Source organism: Trichogramma pretiosum, unplaced genomic scaffold (assembly GCF_000599845.2).
Source record: "Trichogramma pretiosum strain Unisexual culture from Peru unplaced genomic scaffold, Tpre_2.0 scaffold20, whole genome shotgun sequence".
NCBI lineage: Eukaryota > Metazoa > Arthropoda > Insecta > Hymenoptera > Trichogrammatidae > Trichogramma > Trichogramma pretiosum.
Genome location: NW_019641696.1, coordinates 1708925 through 1729563, shown reverse-complemented (window position 1 = coordinate 1729563; position 20639 = coordinate 1708925). Strand labels below are relative to the sequence as shown.

The 20639-nt window shown below is 42.2% G+C and overlaps 2 protein-coding genes across 6 annotated transcripts in view; one reads left to right on the top strand and one right to left on the bottom strand.

Annotated features, from left to right (window-relative positions):
- The window catches only part of LOC106656540 (potassium voltage-gated channel protein Shal), a 107379-nt gene that overhangs the window by 48162 nt on the left and 38578 nt on the right, over positions 1–20639 (bottom strand). For all 5 annotated transcript variants that reach the window (XM_023462136.1, XM_014377572.2, XM_014377569.2 and 2 more), the window contains exon 2: positions 14049–14211. In XM_023462136.1, the coding sequence (XP_023317904.1) occupies positions 14049–14211 (163 nt within the window). The remainder of the gene's footprint in view (positions 1–14048; positions 14212–20639) is intronic.
- Positions 1977–5476, top strand: LOC111694340. The gene is made up of 2 exons (XM_023462139.1): positions 1977–2919; positions 2991–5476. The coding sequence occupies exons 1-2, from the start codon at positions 2229–2231 to the stop codon at positions 3590–3592; spliced, it is 1293 nt and encodes a 430-aa protein (XP_023317907.1). The 5' UTR covers positions 1977–2228; the 3' UTR covers positions 3593–5476.

The window sequence follows — 20639 nt, the reverse complement described above, 5'->3', positions numbered from 1 at the left end:
TAATATATTTTTTTATTTTAACAACGTATTTGGCTGATCTGTCAGGTGAGTTTCCACAATTATTTAAGTATTTAATTATTTCTAAGTAAATTAGATCAATTTTATCTTAAAGCTTGCGATTATTATATTTTCATTAAATTCCAGAGAGAACAGATGCCACGAAAGTTCCACAATGTCTTATACACATTGATAAGCATATGGTTAAAAGATCACCGATAGTTTTTAAAGAAGTGGAGGGTGTTTTAGAATTTGCTTACCCAGATGACGTGCACGGTAACCTTCATTTTAACAAAGGAGAAAAAATCTCTTTATTTTGCCCGGGGTGGAAATTTACGGGCAACAAGACACGATTTGATAAGATTGACCGAAGCATAGTAACTGTAGAATGCGTGAAAGGCAGCATGGTTCAATTCGATGGCATAGAAATTGAATTCGCAAATATTCTTTGCGCCGACCTCCCAAAAAAAAGCGAAAAAGTAGTCCTAATGGAAATCTCTGGTAAGCTGTGTTCCCGAGAGATCGTGGGTACAAATAAACGACGAAAAACAAGTTATGGCCAAAAATACGTCATTCAATACAACGTGGAAATCAACAAAGGAAAATATAAATCTTTTGATATAATCGATCTTTGTCATAACCAAGATAATGTAGATACATTCTGGTCGCACCATGTCGTACATCCAGCTAAGATAGTTAAAGAGAGGGAAAAAGGCGTTTCTTATCAAAGCACATCGAAATTATCGTCATTTAAACGTAATCTCTATGAAAAACTTGGAATAACAAGTAAAAAAAGCCCTTACGATAAGCCAAACCAAAAAAAAGTTTTGTCTGATCGAACGCACATTTACTATACTGAGAAACCGGACTCAAACGGAAGTACGAGCAATATTTCATTTAAAATTCAATTTTAATAAATCTCTAAAAATTTTTTTTTCTTCTTTTTCAGTAATTCGTTGCGATGTGTGTTTTCAAAGAGGACACTTAACTCCAAATTCTGACATGATTTTTGGTTTTGAACAAGAAGCCACTAATTTTTATATAAATACAGTCCCTATGTGGAGCGTAATAAATAATGGAAATTGGAAAAGAATGGAAGAAAAGGTTAGAAACTTAGCAGACGAAAAACAACGACTTTTGCATGTCTGGACTGGAGGTTTCGAAGTCTTAGAACTTGAAGTCAATAATAAAAAGAAACCAATATTTTTGATTGAAGATAAAGAACAATTACCCGTTCCAAAAATTTTGTACAAGTGTGTTGTGGATAAAGTTGGAAAAGAGGCTATCTGTTTTATAGTCATCAATAATCCTTATTTGCAAGGAGAGGAAGAAGAGAAATGCAATCGACTCTCTGAGTGTGATGATCTTTTTGAAACCCATGATGATAAAACAAAAGGACAATTATATTGTTGCAGTCTAAGCGATTTTTACAACAAGAATAAAGATTTTTTAGGACTAGACGTTCAACAAATTGGAAAAATTGAAGATTACGAAAATGTAATCAAACTACCAAGAAAATCAACAAAAACACAAAAAAGAAAGACAACAACGAAACCAATCGAACCAACAAAATCAACCAAACCAACAAAAAAACAAACCGAAGCAACAAAACCAACCAAACCAACAAAATCAACAAAATCAACCAAACCAAGAAAAGAACCAACTAAACTGACCAAAAAACCAATCGAACGAAACAATAAAAACAAAAATGACAACCAAACTATTAAAAAAGAAACATATAAAAAAAATTCTGCCAAAAAAATCAATAATTCTAAGAATATGAAGCAGAAATATAAGAAACTATAGTTTGAATGGAATTTTCAAAAAAACATTTGAATTGGAATAGTAAAATAAATATCATTATCCAGTAAAACGTTCTAATGACCTTTTTCATACTTATTGTTGGAAAGACTTTTTTATCGAGCTTATTTATACACGAGTTTTTAGTTATCGACTCAGTAGTTATTTAGCGAAGTAACACGAGCGGTCTAATGACGTTTTTTTCAACATTTTTTTTCATTTACATTTTAACAATATATTTCGCTGCTGTGACGTGTAAGTACACGCAATCATTCAATAGAAAATTTTACACGAATTTCATGATTGCATCGTTCGATGATGAAACTATTCTGAAATCGAGATGTTCAATCCACTGAATGTTAAATTGATATATTGTCGTGGATCACTCAATTTCAGATGCAACAAAATGCCGCATACACATTCAAAAAGATATGGATGTTGACAAATCGCCACTGGTTTTCACAGAATCGAATGGACGTCCGAAACTCGTATATCCAACTGCAGGCGATGCATCTCACCTTCATTTCAACGAGGGAGAAAAAATGTTCTTATTATGTCCTGGTCTAGGATCGCAAGGAAAACCTAACAATAATAAAGATTTCAAACCTAAAAATTCGAAAAAACACGCCAGAAAAGAAACATCGAGCCCGGACAATATAGTCAAGAGCGTGAAGAGCGTCAAATGCCTGAAAAGCAACGAAGTCCAATTCGACAGCGAAATCGTGACTTTTAAAACTCTCTCGTGCGCACTGAAACCTGACCAAAGCAATAGTCCAGTGCTGAAGAAGATCGAGGGTAGATGTTCGCGAGGCCACAAGTATGCCATCGGACACGAGCTGGGTAAAGATAAATTTTTGAAAATCATGGATCTCTGTCACGACGAGCTGGCCGCGGAGACGCTCTGGTCGCACAGCGTCATCCAACCGACACAGTCGCGCTCGTCTACGGACGTTTTTTGTCAGTCTTGCAGCCAAACGTTTAAATTCAAGTCTGGTACGCTCTATAATGGACTGTCGATGACTAAGGAAAAGAGAAGTCCCTATGCAGTACCGATTCAAGTTGCCAGTTTGAATCGTATTCTGGGTAACAGTAATGGTAAAAAATACGTTTTTAAGAGAAAAGGTATGTGTTTATTTCAATTTTAATTTAATTTGTTTAAAAAATTTTTTAAATATTTTACAATTGTGTTTTAGGAAAACAGATGTACTTGTCACGCGGGCATTTAGTCGCACGAGGCGATAAAATTTTTAAAACTGAAAGAGAAGCCACTTATTTTTACGCAAATACCGTCCCCATGTGGAATACAGTAAACGAAGGAAATTGGTTTATCATAGAAGATTACATTCGAATTTTGTCGAATGAAAAGAAACATCCTCTGCACACCTGGACCGGTGGTTTCGATGTCATGGAGCTCGAAGACAAACCAATCTTTTTGGGCGGTGATAACAAATTACCCGTGCCAAAAATATTGTACAAGTGTGTAGTAGACAAAAAAGCAGAAGAATCCATCTGCTTCTTAGTCGTCAACAATCCTTATTTGAAAGAAGGAGAATTCACAAGTGGAGTTAATTACAAAAAATGCAAGGAATTGGAAGAGTGTAATCAGATTTTTCCTGATCACAGTGTAATAAAATACGGTCGAATGTATTGCTGCGGTTTGAAGGATTTTTATCGAAAAAATGAGAAGCTACTGGGACTGGGTGAAATTGAGAAGTTTTTAAATTTTAAAACGATGGATCTAACGAAATCGCACGTGGTACCTGTGAAGAGAAAACAATCGAAAGAAAAACCATGAAGAATCCTGAAATAATAAAGTATCGGGTAATATATTTTTATCATAAGCGGGTTAGCGCAATGATAAAAGAACTTATTAGAAAATTTTTCAATTAAAATATTTACCAATATGATTTATAACATTTTAGTCATAAAATATAATTCTCTGTTAATTGAGCATAATAAGCAACGCAAGCAAAAGTCAAATCTTGAAAACCTGATGATAATTTCGTGGACCCAACGAAATGTATCCGCCGACGCTTATAATCACACACGATCTGCGTATACGCGAGCAAAACACGATAAATAATTGGCCGCTCGTTGAATAAATCTATTCCTCGCTCGTGTACACACCGTCAGGTCAGAGACACACATACAGAAATGCATATAACGCATACGTATACGACTAAATCTGGATTATACGAAACAGTCGCGCTCAGCGGCTCCGAGACTAACTTAGCTGCATAAACCAGATACGGGGGCTAGTAGTAGTGGTAGTAGTAGCTGCGGAAGGATATAAGGGATCCTTATATATACAGGACACACACACACATACACACGGTGTATGTGGAGTATACACATTCTACACGTTTATGCAAACTTTGAAGACTGTCGGTGGCCACAAATATTCAAATTAGGGGAACGAACGGCATCTCGGCTCCGTATACACACGCATGTATATGCTATACGTGAAGGTATCGCGTGGCATAGCCGCGCACCCGCACATATAACACATTATATAACGTAACGCACATCTCGTGTGTGTAAACGTATATAGGCCGAGTCGCGCAGATATGAAAACTTGAAAATTTCACGCATATCCAAGCAGCAGCAGCAGCAGCATCAAAGTCTCTACGCGTTCCACGAGTCCTCTGCGCGACAAACGTCGAGCGAATAATATTTCGACTTTAAGTTTAGCCGAGAAGAGGAAGAGGAGGAGGAGGACAACGACGAATATTTACATTATAGATCTATATACACCCGGCTGGGTACGTGCGTTTGGCAGTAACACACGAAGTCAAGTCAATACACACACAGACAGACACTCAGAAGCTATAATTAATGTTGGAGAGCAGCAGCTGAGAGATAAACGCGTGCGACTGCAGTGCAGCAGCAGCACACACACACACACACACACACACACACACACTCGAAGATGCCAGTGGAAGATGGTACAAGTGTGGCTATGGCTCGACTGCGGCTATCGCGATCGTATAAGATTAAACTAATTGCCCAAGACTCTCGTCGTCGTCGTCGCTTTGTCGTGTGTTTCTGTCTGTGTGCCCGGGCCATCGCATGCGATAGAGAGGAGCTTCGAGCCGCAAGTAGGAAGGACATTGTTAAGGGCATCTCGTACGCAAATGTACGGAAATCCACCGAGATATCTCTATCCTCCTCCTGACTCCTCCTCTCGAGGGGTCTAGCGTGGTCTTACATAATACACGTCAGTGCTGAGCAAAGCTGTATATTGTATTATGTGTACGACGCGTCCGATGCACACACACAAAATATCTATACACTTGTACGCGCGCGAAACACGTCTATAGACAGCATCGAAATTGCTAATTTGATCCTTAACCCATTTACCCTTTTTAGTAGTGTGTATCGTGGACTGTACTACGCTGCATCAGCAGCAGCTATATAGTAGCGCCTCGCCACATCGTTGTAGTATAGTGAACGGAAACTCGAAGAGAGATAATGTAGGTGAAGCAGTCTGCCTCGTGAAAACCCTTCGGATATATATAATGTAACGTCGATTAAGATTTCATAGCTGTGCATGGCGCTCGAGTGCAGCCGCCTACTCCGCCGATCGGGCAAGAACAGCGAAGCTATTCAGGAATATATAGATCTAATATTATATATATTGACCATTTCGTTTTTTATCATACGCGGAGTAGCAGCACCGAAAAAAACGTGTACTCTAATGTACTGTGGGTGTGTGTGTGTGTGTGTGTGTGCAACCCGCAGTGCTTTTTACACCCATTGTGCGTATTGTACCGGTCGATGAATCGCCCTAACGCATGTACAATATATAGACAACGGAGAGAAAGGAAGAAAGATAAAGAGGCGTTAGAGGCTTTTTCTTTCATTCTATCTCTGAAACGAGCCTCGTGCTGCTGCAACTGCAGCTTTTCACTATCGCCCATAGCGCGTAATATGCTGTCATTGCGCCGCGCGCACGGAAGAATAGTCTCTTTAGGAGAACGAGCGAAAAAAGAAAGAAAAAAAAACGATAGAAAGAGGAAAGGAGTAGTAGAGGGTATATATGGCAAAAGCACTGCTTTTTTCCTCTACCTGCGATTTACGAAGGCGTATATACTTTTTTTTACTCTCTTGCTCCTTCTCCTTCTCCTTCTCCTCGTCGACAGAACGCACGCTTTCTCTCTCGAGAGAGCTTTATCTTACTTGCCTGGCATTTTCTTTTTCTTTTTTTTTTTTTTGCCTTTTTCGTTTATCTCTCCCAACCCAACGACCCCCGTACTATACACGACGCTTGAAGGAAACTTCAATTCGGGACTTCGCGTTCAAGAAGTAAACGTTTTCGAGAGAGAAGGTGAGCGAGCAGCAGCAGCGGTGGCAGCACAAGGAAAAACACGACGATGAAGAAGCAAATTACCGAGATTTTCTCTCTTATGCTGTTTTTTTTTTTTTTTGTTTTTTATCAAAGCTTTGATATCGCGCTCGCGCTGCACAGCGCAGAGGCGAGCGAGCTCACATCTTTACATCTGACGTGTTACAGATGGCCTAGATGAGGATCCTTGAGAATCGCTCAACATTCATTTTTTTTCTTGCCTTCATCTCGTTCTTTTTTTTTTTTTTATCTTTTTGGCTCTGACCCTAATGGCTCGTGGAACAGAGAGAAAGAAAGAAAGAAAGAAAGAAAGAAAAAAACTGACACCTGTCGTCAATGACTCACGTATCAACCAACAGCAGCAGCAGCAGCAGCAGTAGCACTAGCAACTGTCACGTTTGTCACATCACTAGCTCATTATGACGCTGAAAAATTCTCAGACTACCAACAAAAAAAAAAAAAAGAGAAAAAGCAGAGCACACGAGCGGTCCAAAAAATTCCAAACTATATATCCATCGTGTAGTAACGAGCTCTCTCTGTCGAGCGGACGATTAAACATCGCTTCTCGTGACGTCTCCGGTCATATAATTAAGCCTTTTTCCACGCGATTGATAAACGAGAGTCAAGAGAGAGAGAGAGAGAGAGAGAGAGAGAGAGAGAGAGAGAGAGAGAGAGAGAGAGACAGAAAAAATTTTCCACGCATCACAGTAAGTATTTTGACAGCGTGCCGAGGGATCCTGTATTTTTCGACTCTTTTTGCACGGAATATTATTACACGGAAGCGACGCAAGCGTGTGGTGTATAGAAGCTTCAATGAAGTGAAGCTTAATGAAGCTTCCGTTGAACGGCACAGCTCGAGTCGTCGTCGTCGTCGTCGTCGTCGTTAGTCGGGTGTGGGCGCACGAAAGCTCGGAGCTTGGCTTCTAGCCAAGGACAGAGAGAGAGAGAGAATATCCCTCTTACCCGATCTGTGTGCGCCAAGCCGGACGACAACTACTGCCTCTGCTGCTGTTGCTGCACCCACAGCCAAATGAACTCGCGCTCGCACACACACACACGCGCTTATATATACTCACTTTGTTTGACTCGGGGCGCGCGAGGGTGAGTGAAAGAGAGAGACAAAGAGTCGCTTATAACTCCTTGAAGCCGCGGATAACAGCTTCGGTTTGTGTAGGACAGAAACGACGACAGGATCATTGACACTCTTATATAACTGCTCTGCTATCTGCGTGACTACACAAGTGCGCGCGATCTAATCTCTCTCTCTCTCTCTCTCTCTCTCTCTCTCTCTCTCTCTCTCTCTCTCTCTCTCTCTCTCTCTTTCTCTTTCTGTCTCCATCGCGAGCCTCTTTTTTTCCGCGCGCTGCGTGGCATCGTCATCGATCTCGTCATCGCGTGCATCGCGTATTATTTCTCTAAGCATTTTGCACTACAGTGGATATAATCGCGTAATAATATAAACTAGTCAGCGCACGAGAGAAAGAGAGAGAGAGAGAGAGAGAGAAACGGAAACATTTTTTTTCTTCTCTCTTCTCTTCTTTTTTTTTTTTTTTTTAACTCGATTAACGTTCGCGTACGTACTACCTACCTACGTGTGTAATTTGGGTCATACCAAAGCATGTACATCTTCGCCTGGACGCGCGATATATAGTATTTACAAATCGCTTTTACTCTCTCTCTCTCTCTCTCTCTCTCTCTCTCTCTCTGCACAGTTCTTTATATTCCGTGTCGAGCGCGCTTCACGTGATGATGTACACGATTTTACTCGTACGTACACTGCGCGAAAATACATAGCGTATATATTATATATATAGTTGTGTTTTACGCCGACTACTGCAGTGTCCATGTGTGTGTGCGTGTACGTGTGTGTATATGTGTTTACCAGCCATTCTGACCTAATTGCAGCACATACTGCGATCCGCACGAGAGCAGCACTGCTGCCACGCGGGATGATCCACGGGACGCGCGTTGTATTTTGACTTTACCCGCGACGGCCGACCGACGGTCCAGACATCAATCAATCCGCCGATTTTTCAACATTTTCCACCCCGCACGATGAAATGTAAAAATCCAGACGAATAGAAAAAAAAAGAGAATCGTCGAATTACACCGACGAGCTTTAAAACGGGGGATTATTTTTAGAGCAATGTAACGTAATTACGAGTACCTATACAATCGTCTGCCGTCACGGTAAAAAAAAAAACACAAAATCCATTGAAAAAAAGATAATTGGATCGAACTACGGAACTGCACGCGGGGAGGTTAACGATCGAGGTTACTCTGTTAGTAGTTCGTTGTTGCTATTATATACGCGCGTGAACCCTGAAACCTTTCCTCTCTCCCGTAAGCCACCCACGCGTGCATGTGATTTTACTGCAGTTACTCGAACTACCGCGACTGCTACCTAATACCCTACATACGTATACTACCCTCGATTGATTTTCCGTCACGTATATATATTTTTACGACTCTTTCTGCCGATTGAATTGATCTTTCTTATTAATTTCCAACGTTGCGCGCGAAGAGCATGTTAAAATGGAAAAAGTTTCTACGGGTCGTTTTCCGCGAGGCAGCAGCAGCAGTAACAAAAAGCTTGGAAAAACTTGTGCAGCGAGCGCGACCCCACGTGCGTCGCGTACGGGAGTACACGTAGTCAAGGACGTACACCATTTAGTACATAGTCGGTGAAACTCGCGCGAACTCGTTCTCTTCGATGTATGCAAATTAAGTCAAAGAGTCTCGATATTTTTTCTTTCCTCCTCCGCGCCGAAGCTTTCAACAACGAGATACGATAACTTCGACGGGTACCGAGTTATTTTATAGAGTAAACCCTGGGATATTGTTGCGTCTGCGAACAAAGCGCAAAATGTTTGATCACTTGGCTTTAGATTTAGCTTTGATCGTTGACTCCGCACCGTTAATTTGTGATATTTATTTATTTATTTATTTATCAAAGCAACTTAATTAAAAGCCCAGGCAAATAAGTTGCGCACAGCCAAAACGGTTATATATCGCGCTTGGCTCCTCATTGTTGTTGTTGCTTCTGTTGTTGCTTGCGTCGCAGAGAGAGAGGGAGAGAACGAGGTTAAGAAAATATTTACCTTTCATTTTCAACAAAAGTATACAGCACGAGGTGCACGCTCACGGCTCATTTTCTTCGTCGAGCGCGAAATTTATATTCATAATATAATATACGTTTAATCCCCGCGAATTTACATACGGTCAATTTTAATTAGAAAAAACGTACGTAGCGAACGTAATGGGCCACGCTCACGACTGACCGAGTATATGCGAACAACGATGCATCGCGCGGTGAATCGACGCGAGAAAAAAATAATTGACTGGATGCACGCGCTACTTAACGCGCTCGGTACGTCGTAAAATTTTAGTTGACTCGATCGCGCTCGGCGACGGCGGCAAAATCAAACGCTAAGCTTATCTCATTCGAAGCGTATACTAATAAATATCGAGCTCTATTATCGGCATTGTGTTTACGAATATTGCCTATAGGTATATCGTTCGTGCAAGTGCGGGGGCCCCGGGTAAGAGCCAACGATAATCCGTGCGCGCGTTAAACTTATAAAGTGTAGGTGGATAATTTCCTGTGAAATCAAAATGATCAATGCGATACGATTTTTTTCAAGTTGAAGTAATGGAATTATTGTGCATTGTTTCACAGATGTGTTTGCAATATTTTGAAAATTGTAAGCCCTCATTGTTACCCCTTTTCCAAGAAAGTTTTAAAAAAAAAGATGGTTGCCATGACGACGAATGAGGAAGGATTAGATATGATTGAATCCATATTTTGACTTATACAATTATTTTAACTTTGCCACTTGCAGATTCACAGATGAAGGGATTCGCCATTCAGCGGTGAATAGCTGAACCCCGAAAAAAATTCTACGGACAATGGTGACTACTCAGTTTAGAACTATCAACAGTAAATCATTAGTGATGCGCGACTGCCATACCTACTCTATTCTCCCCATAACATAGATCGAATCCGTTCAAAAATTGTCGAAACAATGTAAAAAACAAAAGTGATACAGCTAATCCATTCCGATTTGCGGAAACAACGCGAGTCTTGTTCCACGATTTAATTCAATTTTAACGGCATTATCGCCCGCGCCGCGAGTCGTATAATTCAGATAATGGTACTTTCATCCGCCCGCCACGCGCCCGAAGCAAAGGAAATCGCGTACGCATATAATTACGCGCGCTTTAAAGCGCACGAAGGCAACTTTTTTCAACTTATACATAAATCTTTTGACGTGTATATATACGCTATATACGCGCGCACTCACGCAGTTTATAACGCACAAGACCAGAGAAAAGACTTTGTGAATTTTTTTCTGGTTCTCTCTCTCTCTCTTCTTCCTCTTCTACTACTACTACTTTTCCGTTCTTCGTTTTGTTTCAAACCTCATGCTATATTCTAGCTTTGAAATAATATGCATTTTAATGGCTTGTGCGGAACCTCGCGGGCTCTTTAGCATAATGATTCTCTACCCAGCCGGCCAGCGACCGAGTCTCTACTACTACTACTACTACTACTACTACTACTACTACTACTACTAGTACTATTTTTTCTCTCTTATTCTCCCTCTATATCTACCCTCTCGCTTCTCTACTACTACTCGCTGGCGGAAAGGTACCGAAAGTTGCTATTATTCTTTGTGATTTTCCCGGACGCGCAGGGGGCTTTAACCGATTGAAACTTCAATCTCGCTCGACTGAGTAATTTACAGATTGAGCTATTTCATATTGTGCTCGCGCGCGCGTTATGCTCCATAAGCATGTGTTTCTTTTTTTTTTTAATCGTTTAACAATTTGTAAAATAGAAATTTACGAGCCTCTCTCGAGAACGAACGCCAGTGGAATGTAAACGATAAGTAATGAGCTCTTAACTGAGCTACGTGTGAAAGAAATGTCTGTGAAGAATGAGGCGCATAGTATACAGCAAGCCGACATCTGTGAGAAACGAGTTGTGCTATTTTCCTTTTATTATATTGTTTTTCCTCGCCCCCCAACAAGAGCTCGAGAAGCGAAAGAAAAAGGCCTTTAATAAACTATTCGATTTGTGTGGGTTACATTTATTATCGTCATTGAAAACTAGTGCCGACGATTTTGTTCCAATGCAGAAATAAAAGGTATAAAAGACGCTTCTTTCATTATACATGGAATTTTCACACAGACCCCTGGGCTAATCGATAGCAATAACTCGGGAAATCTATGAGCATTGATTGCGCTTGTCCGTTGCTGAAAATATTCAATTAAAAAAAGCTCGCGTGTGGGTATACGTCAGCGTATTTATATCGTATGTACGTAGAATACATATAAAAATCGAGATTTTGTACTTTACTCTCTCTCTCTCTCCGTATATAATACAACGTGCCGATACTGACTGAATGACCTACTTTACATGAAGTTAAATTAAACCGAGAGATAATATTCGTTAAATTTTGAAGGGGGGGGGCGGAGAAAAAAGGGAGGATAAAGTTTGTTTGAACCCGTCGTATTGTTTTCGATATTCCAAATTAATGAGTTTGATAATTATAAAAATAAACGATGCATCGAGCTCAAAAGAATAATCCAATGCTTTCTACGCAAAATTGGAGTGAAAAAAAATTCAGCGAACCGTCAATTATTACATATCCGTGCAACGCGGGGTTAAAACTTTCCCTTGTCGATATTATATTCTTTACATCGTAATAACCCAATCTTTATATTCCAGAAACAATAGCTACTGTAACAGCGGGGGTAGACAAAAAAAATTGGAAATAGTACTCGACTTCCCTACGCCACTGCCAAAGATATAAAGACGGAAAACGCAAAAAAATAAAATATAAATCTCTATGCAGTATGTACGAGGTGAATGCTGCTGCTGCTGCTGCTGCGCGCGGGTAATAAAAGAAAATGTAATATAATACACGCGAATATCGAAAATATATCGTAAGATAGCGCGCGCGCGCTCGCGTATGTACGCGAACCGAAACATAAAATAAGAACTAGTGCAGCTGCCGCCGCCACTGCTCCGCGATCTCGTTCTCAAATGAACCGGCAGCTTTTTCACCGATACACATATGTATTATTTGCGGTGAAAAGAAAAATCAGCACAAAAGCTTATTTTACTATCGAAAATTGGAAGATTATACACGCGCGCGAATCGATGAAAGGCAAATAATCTAAATTCGATCCGTTTCGAGTACCAATGCACGATGAAAGAAATAACAAACGTCTCGTCTCGTTCTTTTCATCGGTTTTACGCGGGATTATAAAGAGAATCACTCGCGTCGGTTGTGTGCTGTTGTGCGTCGTGCAGCGTCCGTAATTATCGAGAAGTTGCAACTGCAACTAATAATATAAGCTTGTCAAGCTGCTCGTTAATAGGCAATCAAAAAAGCACTTCGAGATCGAGACTTTATAAATAAAACGGTATTATTAATGCACTTTTTTGTTGCGGATCTGTATTACCGTTGACGAAATATATTTTCTATCGCTTAATCCGCTCAACCGCTAGAACGGTATTAGCTTGTGAAATTGAAATCATGCATGAACTTTCAAAGAGCTTGATCATTTTCAGGGCTCTTTTTTTTTGCACGAATCCTTCGGTTTTGAAAAAATTCCCATGGGACTCGTTAATTCCCCGATGATGATCTGTGCAGAGCTCCGTGTGCATGTGCATCGTTTTGTAGCGACGAATGTACGCAAAAGCAACAACAACAACAACAAAAGTACGACTAGTATTCGAGCGTATACGTATTCGGTAATGCTCTCTCTTTGAAATTCCATCGAGCGACGACCTATACCCTCAAATATACGCTTATGTTATGTATGTATGTGTGTGTGTGTGTTTGTGTGCACGCCGCACAACGACTAACGAGGCCAAAAACGCGTGCGCGAATGCAAGAGTGCAGTGTACCACTGCAGCAGTGCAGAGCTCGAACTATACTCTCTCGATGGATGTATGAGCACGAGGCATACCGCGATACTATGCATGTGTGTGTGTACCACACGCTATAATGCACACGCACAGCCTGATACGATGCATCGTGTGCACACATGTATAACGCACAAGCTGGATCGAGTTAAATTATACGTGTACACATAAACAACATCGACAGTTGGAGGTTCGCAGCTATACCGAGCTGCTACTGCTGCTGTTACTGCTGCTGCTGCTGCTGCTGCTACGCGAGGGTATATATGCGCGTGCGCCTCTAAAATCGACCCGGTGCAGCAGCAGCAGCAGCAGCAGAGCTTGCAAGCATAGCCAGGCAGGCAGGCAGGCAGGCAGGCAGCAACATCGTCGTCTTGTGTCGTGTGTCGGCCGGTGGCTCGTAAATCACGCCCCTGCGCTGCTGCCGCGCACTCACACATGCCAGCACAGCACAGATGCCTAAGCAGCAGCGGCGGCGACGGCACACTGTCCTTTTAACTTGGTTTACTCGCGTACTACAAAGCTCGTCGTCGTCGTCGCGCCCGCGTAGCAGCAGCACATTCCCTTGCTCTGCCCCCGAAGAGAGAGAGAGGGAGAAAGCTCACGAATTTGGAAAATGCGAGTGGTGTATGTGCTGCTGCGTTCTATAGAAGCACATCGAGTGTATATAAGAGCAGCACGAGAGAATATTCGGATTTTCATTAATTCGCCTGTATAACGTTAGCGGCCGCTCTCTCACGTGCCGACGAACTCTCTCTTGCTGCTGCTGCATAACTCGGCTGTACTTACTCGAGAGTCGAGGGTTAATGGTCGAATAGGAAAAAAATGCCGCGTATCGGCAGCTGGCGAAAATTCCTCTCGTCGAAGATGAATACTTTTAGCGCGCATATATAGATGTCTCGATCGCGCGCTATATACTATGTCACGCATATAACGTCGAGTGCGTGATTGTGCACCGTGTATACTCACCCTCTGCGCCTTTCTCTTGTCCGCCCTCTGATTCTGATGATAGATGCGACTGAAATTGCTGACGATGACTGGTACCGGCAGGGCGATCACCAGCACTCCGCTCAACGAGCACACGCCGCCGACGATCTTGCCGGCTATTGTCTCCGGCACCATGTCGCCGTATCTGCGTGGGAACAGAAAGAACGAGGGTTAAAAGTGTGCGTCAAAATTCATTTATCCATCGGTTGGTAAAACGCTTATTTATTCATTTTTTTTCTCGCTCGACGCAAATTCGTCCCTTTCGGTAATTCGTCTTTTCTTTCCCCCCCCCCCTTTTTTTTTTGCTTTCTTTGTCGCGACTGTTTCTCGCTGCCTCTTTTTGTCGCAATGAAACACAAACGTAAATCCGATTATTATTAAAGCAGCGACTGACTGTCTGACTGACTGCCGCCTGCTAGCGCGCTGACTACTAACAGAAATCATTATAGAAACCTTTTCAGTGTTTCCGCGGTATTTTCGCGTGCGGGGTTTCTCGCATTTTTTTTTCTCTCTTTCTTCACTTTTTACAATTACATTTTTTTTGTACGCCGCCTCTCCTTCGTTAAGAAAACTTTTTCGCTCGAAGCTCGAGGAAGAGCATCGATGTGTTCTTGTATGAAACAACGAAAAAAAAAGGGTCTGCTCGACGTCGATCGATGCCCGCATGTAACGTGTATGTACGCGTCGACTTTCTCTCTCTCTTACTCTGTCTCTATATAATTTTACTTTCACGTGTATAGCGCCGCATGTAGGCAATGACTCTTCGGTGCCTTACCTTGACATTAATTCTCTCCACCATTCGCTGTGCTACTGCTGTTGCTGAGCGAGCGCGCGCGTACAGTGGCGCATTTATACAAAGGTGTTTTATTAATATCAACCACGCACACGCGCGCGGCAATCGTTTTGTTATTATATTGATCAGCGAGAAAAACAATGCACCGCGTCCCGCGTGGTTAAAAAGTTTGTATACCGCACTATACAACAATTTGTAGCGCAGTCGATGTGTGTGTGTGTGTTTATGCCAGCTGCATGTAGGCTTTTTTGCGGTGAAATGCCGATCTACACCCACGCCTATGTACATACTTTTTAAGTTTTCATTGCGCTTTCATCGTTAGTCCGAGGAATCGTTGCGGTGTACTGTGTGTGCGTGTATTATAGAATTATTATGTTTCAAGGCCTCCCCACACCCGACGATTAATAGTACGGCCGAGCCAGAAACTAGTCAAGGCATTTTGAAAACTTGCTGTACTGTATAAGTGTGTGCACGTCACGCACACGCGAGGGTAGGAAAAAACTCACTATACTATATGAACGTTCGAGTTCGTGCGCGCGCGCACACACAATAGGTCGTCGCTTGGCTATGTACGTGTGTGGCCGGTCAAACGATCTTCGAGCAAAAACTAACGATGTTTATGAAGACGCCTGATGGAGACTCCACGTTGTAGGTACCAACCGTAATTTTTGTTCGATGCTGCTACTGCTACGGCACTGATACACGTCCGTTATATAGCGTACGTGTACTGTACGCGACGTTTTGTTATATCGTGTAGTACGGAGCGTTTCGGTGAGAGAGAGAGAGAGAGAGAGAGAGAGAGAGAGAGAGAGAGAGAGAGAGAGAGATAGAGTACGTGACAATTTTAAGGGGATGTGTATTCTTGCCTTGGGTCCGTAAAATGCGACGACAAAGGCACTGCTGCAGTTCGACCGATTTTGCTGCTACGTGTTATCGTGTACACCTATTTGCGCGCGCGCGCACTAAGCAAACGAAAAACTTTTGGGCCGATTTCAAGCTGTTATATATTATAATACATACGGTACTTCATAAGCGCCTTGATTAAGCTAATGAAGCCTTAAGCTCTTGCTCGAGCTGGCGAAAGTTTCGGAAAATTGTTGCAGCTGCAGCGACTTGAATAATAAATAAGTTTGTGAACGCGCTGCAAATATATCGGAGCTGCCATACTGGCAAAAACCACGGCGCGTAGAAATTAAATATAGAATATTATGAAAAGAGCGAAAAGGGAGTAAGGAGAGGAGAAAGAAATGCTCGCGCCGTGTATTATTACCTCTATCTCTCGGCTACTCTCGTACACATGCACGCGTAGGTTATGATTATTTATTCATAATCTCGGTGTAAAACTTGGGCTGTACATTAATACAAAGTACCAAGCATATACGCGAGCGAAAGCGAGTCGAGTCGAGCGAGAAGCACATATACACATTCGTATATTATTATACACGTTACGAGAGAGGGAGAGCGAAAGAACGCGGCGGGTTGTGCTAGACCGGCGCAGCGATGCTGCAATGCACGAAAAGAGAAACCGTGAAAATGTAGGCCACGTGTAGGTACCTACGTATAGCGCACCAATGTATGTACGAAGACAGTAGAGAATTTTTATCTCTCTCTTTTTATCTCTCTGGTGGAAAACGCCGAAATCATAAAACCGTGGGAAAGCGACGTATAAAAGTAATTATGATAATTGAAAAAAAAGAACATAAACGCAAATATAAACTCACAGAGAGACACAGCCGATAAGCGATGCGCAACATAACAAACATTGTGTATTTGTGTGTGTATGCGCGATATACATTGTATAAAGCGTAAATTATAATGATCAAGTGTGCTGGCCGCCGCGTGTTCATACGCTATCCTATGTTGTATACGCAATATCAAGTAGAAATGCTCGAGATCGCGTCAGCCGGAGAGAAATATAAATATCGTGCTCTTTTGGCCCAATATCACTTTTTGAAAGGTCACAACGCGCGGATCGTCGTACCCCACGAGAGAGACGTTTTAGAATTGAAAATAGGTCTAATATACGTATACGACATTATACGCGGGTTTCTCGACCCTACGCGTACACAAAATAGTGATGGTGGTGGTGGTGGTGGTGGTGTGCGGATATGGTCGCCGCGCATCCAGAGAGAGCCACACACGACTATACGCCCGAGAGCCGAGAGAGCGAAATAAATTTCGAGAAATTCAATTTGCATTGAAATCGATTCTCTCTCTCTCTCTCTAGCTTTCGAGGCACTTCGAGGAAGAGAGCTAGAATATACATACGTATCCGGCCTTAAAGCGAACTATTTTTTGTCGACTTGTTCAAAGGAGTCAAAAAGTTCACGACGTTATAAATATTATAGTTTATACGAGAGAGAGAGAGAGAGCTTGATCGCCACGTGATTTCCTTTCATTCTTTCTCTCTCTCTCAAAACCACGAGACTACAGTTACAGTTCAAGGGGGCAGCAGTAGCAGCAGCGGCGGCAGCTCCGACGTACGTACGTACACACACACACACACAGCAGCCGAATGATTTATGTTGGCCTTATGCGTTCTTCGCTTGCGCTGACTTTAAAACGCGTTACATATATATATATATACACACGTATAATATATACGTTGTTGTACCCACTACTGAGCATGAATCATGGCCGTCGTACCCAATTTTCGACCTTTCCTCCGACCCCACAGTTATTATTATGCAACTGTACTCAAGTGTCCGCTACGATTTCCATTCATCATGTGTGCGAAAGTAAAAAAGAGAGAACGAGTACGTAGCGCAGACAGCGTACACGACGCGAAAACATCGCGTGTAACGAGCAAAAGTACGTAGATTTATATTATAATCTTCGCGATTCGCCGCACTCGTTATAAACTTTGCCGCTGCCCTCATCGAGGCGTTTTACGGAGCCCACGAGGAATTTCCGATTGAAACTCGAGACTCTGTATATATAAGGTATATGCCACTATGAGCTCGAAGCTCTCTTGGGCGCCAGAGATGACAAGATATCAGCTCAGCTGCTCCTGCGGGCTATTGCTAAAGACGCGCGCTTCCAACATTGTTATACATAGGCAGAGTAGTGAGGCCACGTGTGGCAGCTGCACACCAGTTCGTGTGTCCGTGTGTGTGGTGGTTTAGATCAACTTTATAGATAAGACTAGTTTCCGCGAGGCAAATTCGAGACAGCAGCAGAAGCAGTTTCTAATGGAAAATCGAAGGTATATAGAGAGATCGATGGATATTATACTTTATCTGCTACGTGCAGCAGCAGCAGCAGCAGCAGTAGCTCCTTATACCACACCCCGAAAGTCCGCGCGCGGCAGTGCAGGGGCGCGAAAATATAAGAGAGAGCCGCTTATTTTCTTATATAAACCTTCGAAAAGTAGGACAAAAAGTAATTACGAACGGCGAGTAGGGGATCGTCGCTCTTTCTTTCTCTCTTTCTTTTTTTCCCTTTTTTTTTTTTGCACCCAACTATCCATAAACTTATATATACCAGTCAAACTTTCCTTTTCTTTCCTCCTTCTCTCGTTTTTTTTCTCTCTATTTTCTGTGCCGTTTGAAGCGACGTTATAGAACAAATATATGTGCTCATTGAGTGATGAGCGATGACGATACTTTTGTGTGCGCGCGCGCCTCTTTAAGGACTACGTAAGCGTGTAAAACTACTATTTTTCATTGCGAATAACAATCGTTGTGCAATTCATGTAGAGCGTGAATTTTTTAGTCATTCGGACACGCTGAGCGCACGACGCGGCACATATCTCACGAGTTATCCTCGATTCTCGCACGCGCCATTGTCCTCTCTTATTTGTGATTGCGATGCTTTTATATTTCCCGGGGATGTTGCTGCTGCTTTCCGATAAACAACGTAAAAAAAATAATGATAATAATAATTGCCGAACGACGACGACGACGATGACGACGACGAGCTTCGACGAAACTTGTTGGCCCGTGCGCCATGAGAGAGAGAGAGAGAGAGAGAGACAAAGCGCCCGGAAAACTCGATCACAAAAGTCATTGATTTTTCTCCGCCGAGCTTATTGAATAGAGACAGAGAGAGAGAGAGAGAGAGAGAGAGAAAGAATGAAAGTGAGCTAGACCTACTTAAAATCCTCGGGAGAATTGCCTGAATTCTTATCAAAGACAATTGCGAACACAATTCCGTCGTCGTCGTCGTCGTCGTCGTTGCAGTGCACCTCGCGCAAAGGAATGAATTAATTAATCAATTAGGCAGTTGCTGCAGCACACCCACACACACACACTAACACATACACACGTACACACATACAGACAGAATAAAGCTAACTAACGATTATGCCAGCTCGTGCGACAAGCCCATAAAATCGAGCGAACGACGAGAGGGGCGAGATAGAGAGAAAGAGAGGCTTTTATTATACGAGCAAAGGAATGAATATACACCGTTCGACAATAATAGGCTTGCTTTTAACTCTGCACAAGCCTCATACTATATAGAGAAAAAAAATGATGAAATGGAAGCTTTACTCTGTGCCGTGTGCTATATACGCGTGCGCAAGAAAATCGAGAACTTTGATGACGGCAAAAAACAACAGCTACGACGACGAAAGCCGTATTAAACGTAAAACGAGTAGCAGTACGCACTTTTAATTAAATTTGACGCGCGATTCGCAATTTAAAATTCTTAATTCGAGCTAAGTACCGCGTACTCGATAACTGTTTTGCGATAAAGAAGATAGTACCTTCGGCGATATAGCCCCGTCCGCGTTCAAAGAGTCAAGGCGCCCGATGATGTCTTGAGGGTGTATTTTGCGCATCCAATTTGACAGAGGTGGAGAAGATCGATGAATAATTTTTAAACGAGCGAGACAGATTAATTTTTTTTTTTTTTATCACATTGATCGAAAAGACCGGAATCCGTTTTGAGAAGAAAAAAATATGTGTTACTGCTATTTATAATTGCAGCCCATGCGCCACCGCCGCCGCTGCCACTCGATGGAAATAAACTCGATAATCGAATGGAAGAAGAGAGAGAAAAGTCAAAGTCGGATAGAGATATACACAGGGGCTCGCGCGGGAGTTTGTGATATAAGAGAATGCAGGTCAAGGAGGCGTTTATTGTAAATTAACTACATTCTCGTCGCGCCGAATTCTCCTGCACACACCGCCCTCCGACGCCACCGTCGACGTAGTTATAACGGAGCAAAAAAAAAAAAAAAGCAAAATGACAAGCCGTGCTATTGACCGACTTTGGGGTACACTTTTTTGCTCCCTCTCTCTCTCTCTCTCTCTCTTATATTTTTACCAAATGTATACCGTACATACAACTGACATGCTTCGGTAGATTAACGAAAGAAAAAACCTCCGGAGTAATTGTTCGCCTCTGCGCTGCGAGTTTTTTTTCTTGCTGCTGCTGCTGCTCCGCCGGGACGCAACGGTAGCAGCAGTAGTAGTAGAAAAGTATAAATCGCGCTAGTTAGCTGATGAGTAAAAAAAAGGAATCCATTTTCTAAATATTTGTTGACTGCGTGTGTGTGCGCGAGTTGTGTATGTAGGAAAGTGAATAATTTAGAAAGATGAGCGGAACAAAAAAATTTAAGGAAGAATAGCGCAGAGAAATAAAAAACTGCATCAGCTGAGTTATTCTTTCTACCGAGCATGAATTTATGCATTGTCTTAAACGCCAATATGAGATTAGGAGTCTAGTCGGTGTTGTTCTAGAGTGAGAGAGAGAGACGAGAAAAATTCCGAACTTTGGCCTCTTAAATATGCGTCGAATAAAAATATTGTTTTTTTTTCGCGCGGATTATCAAG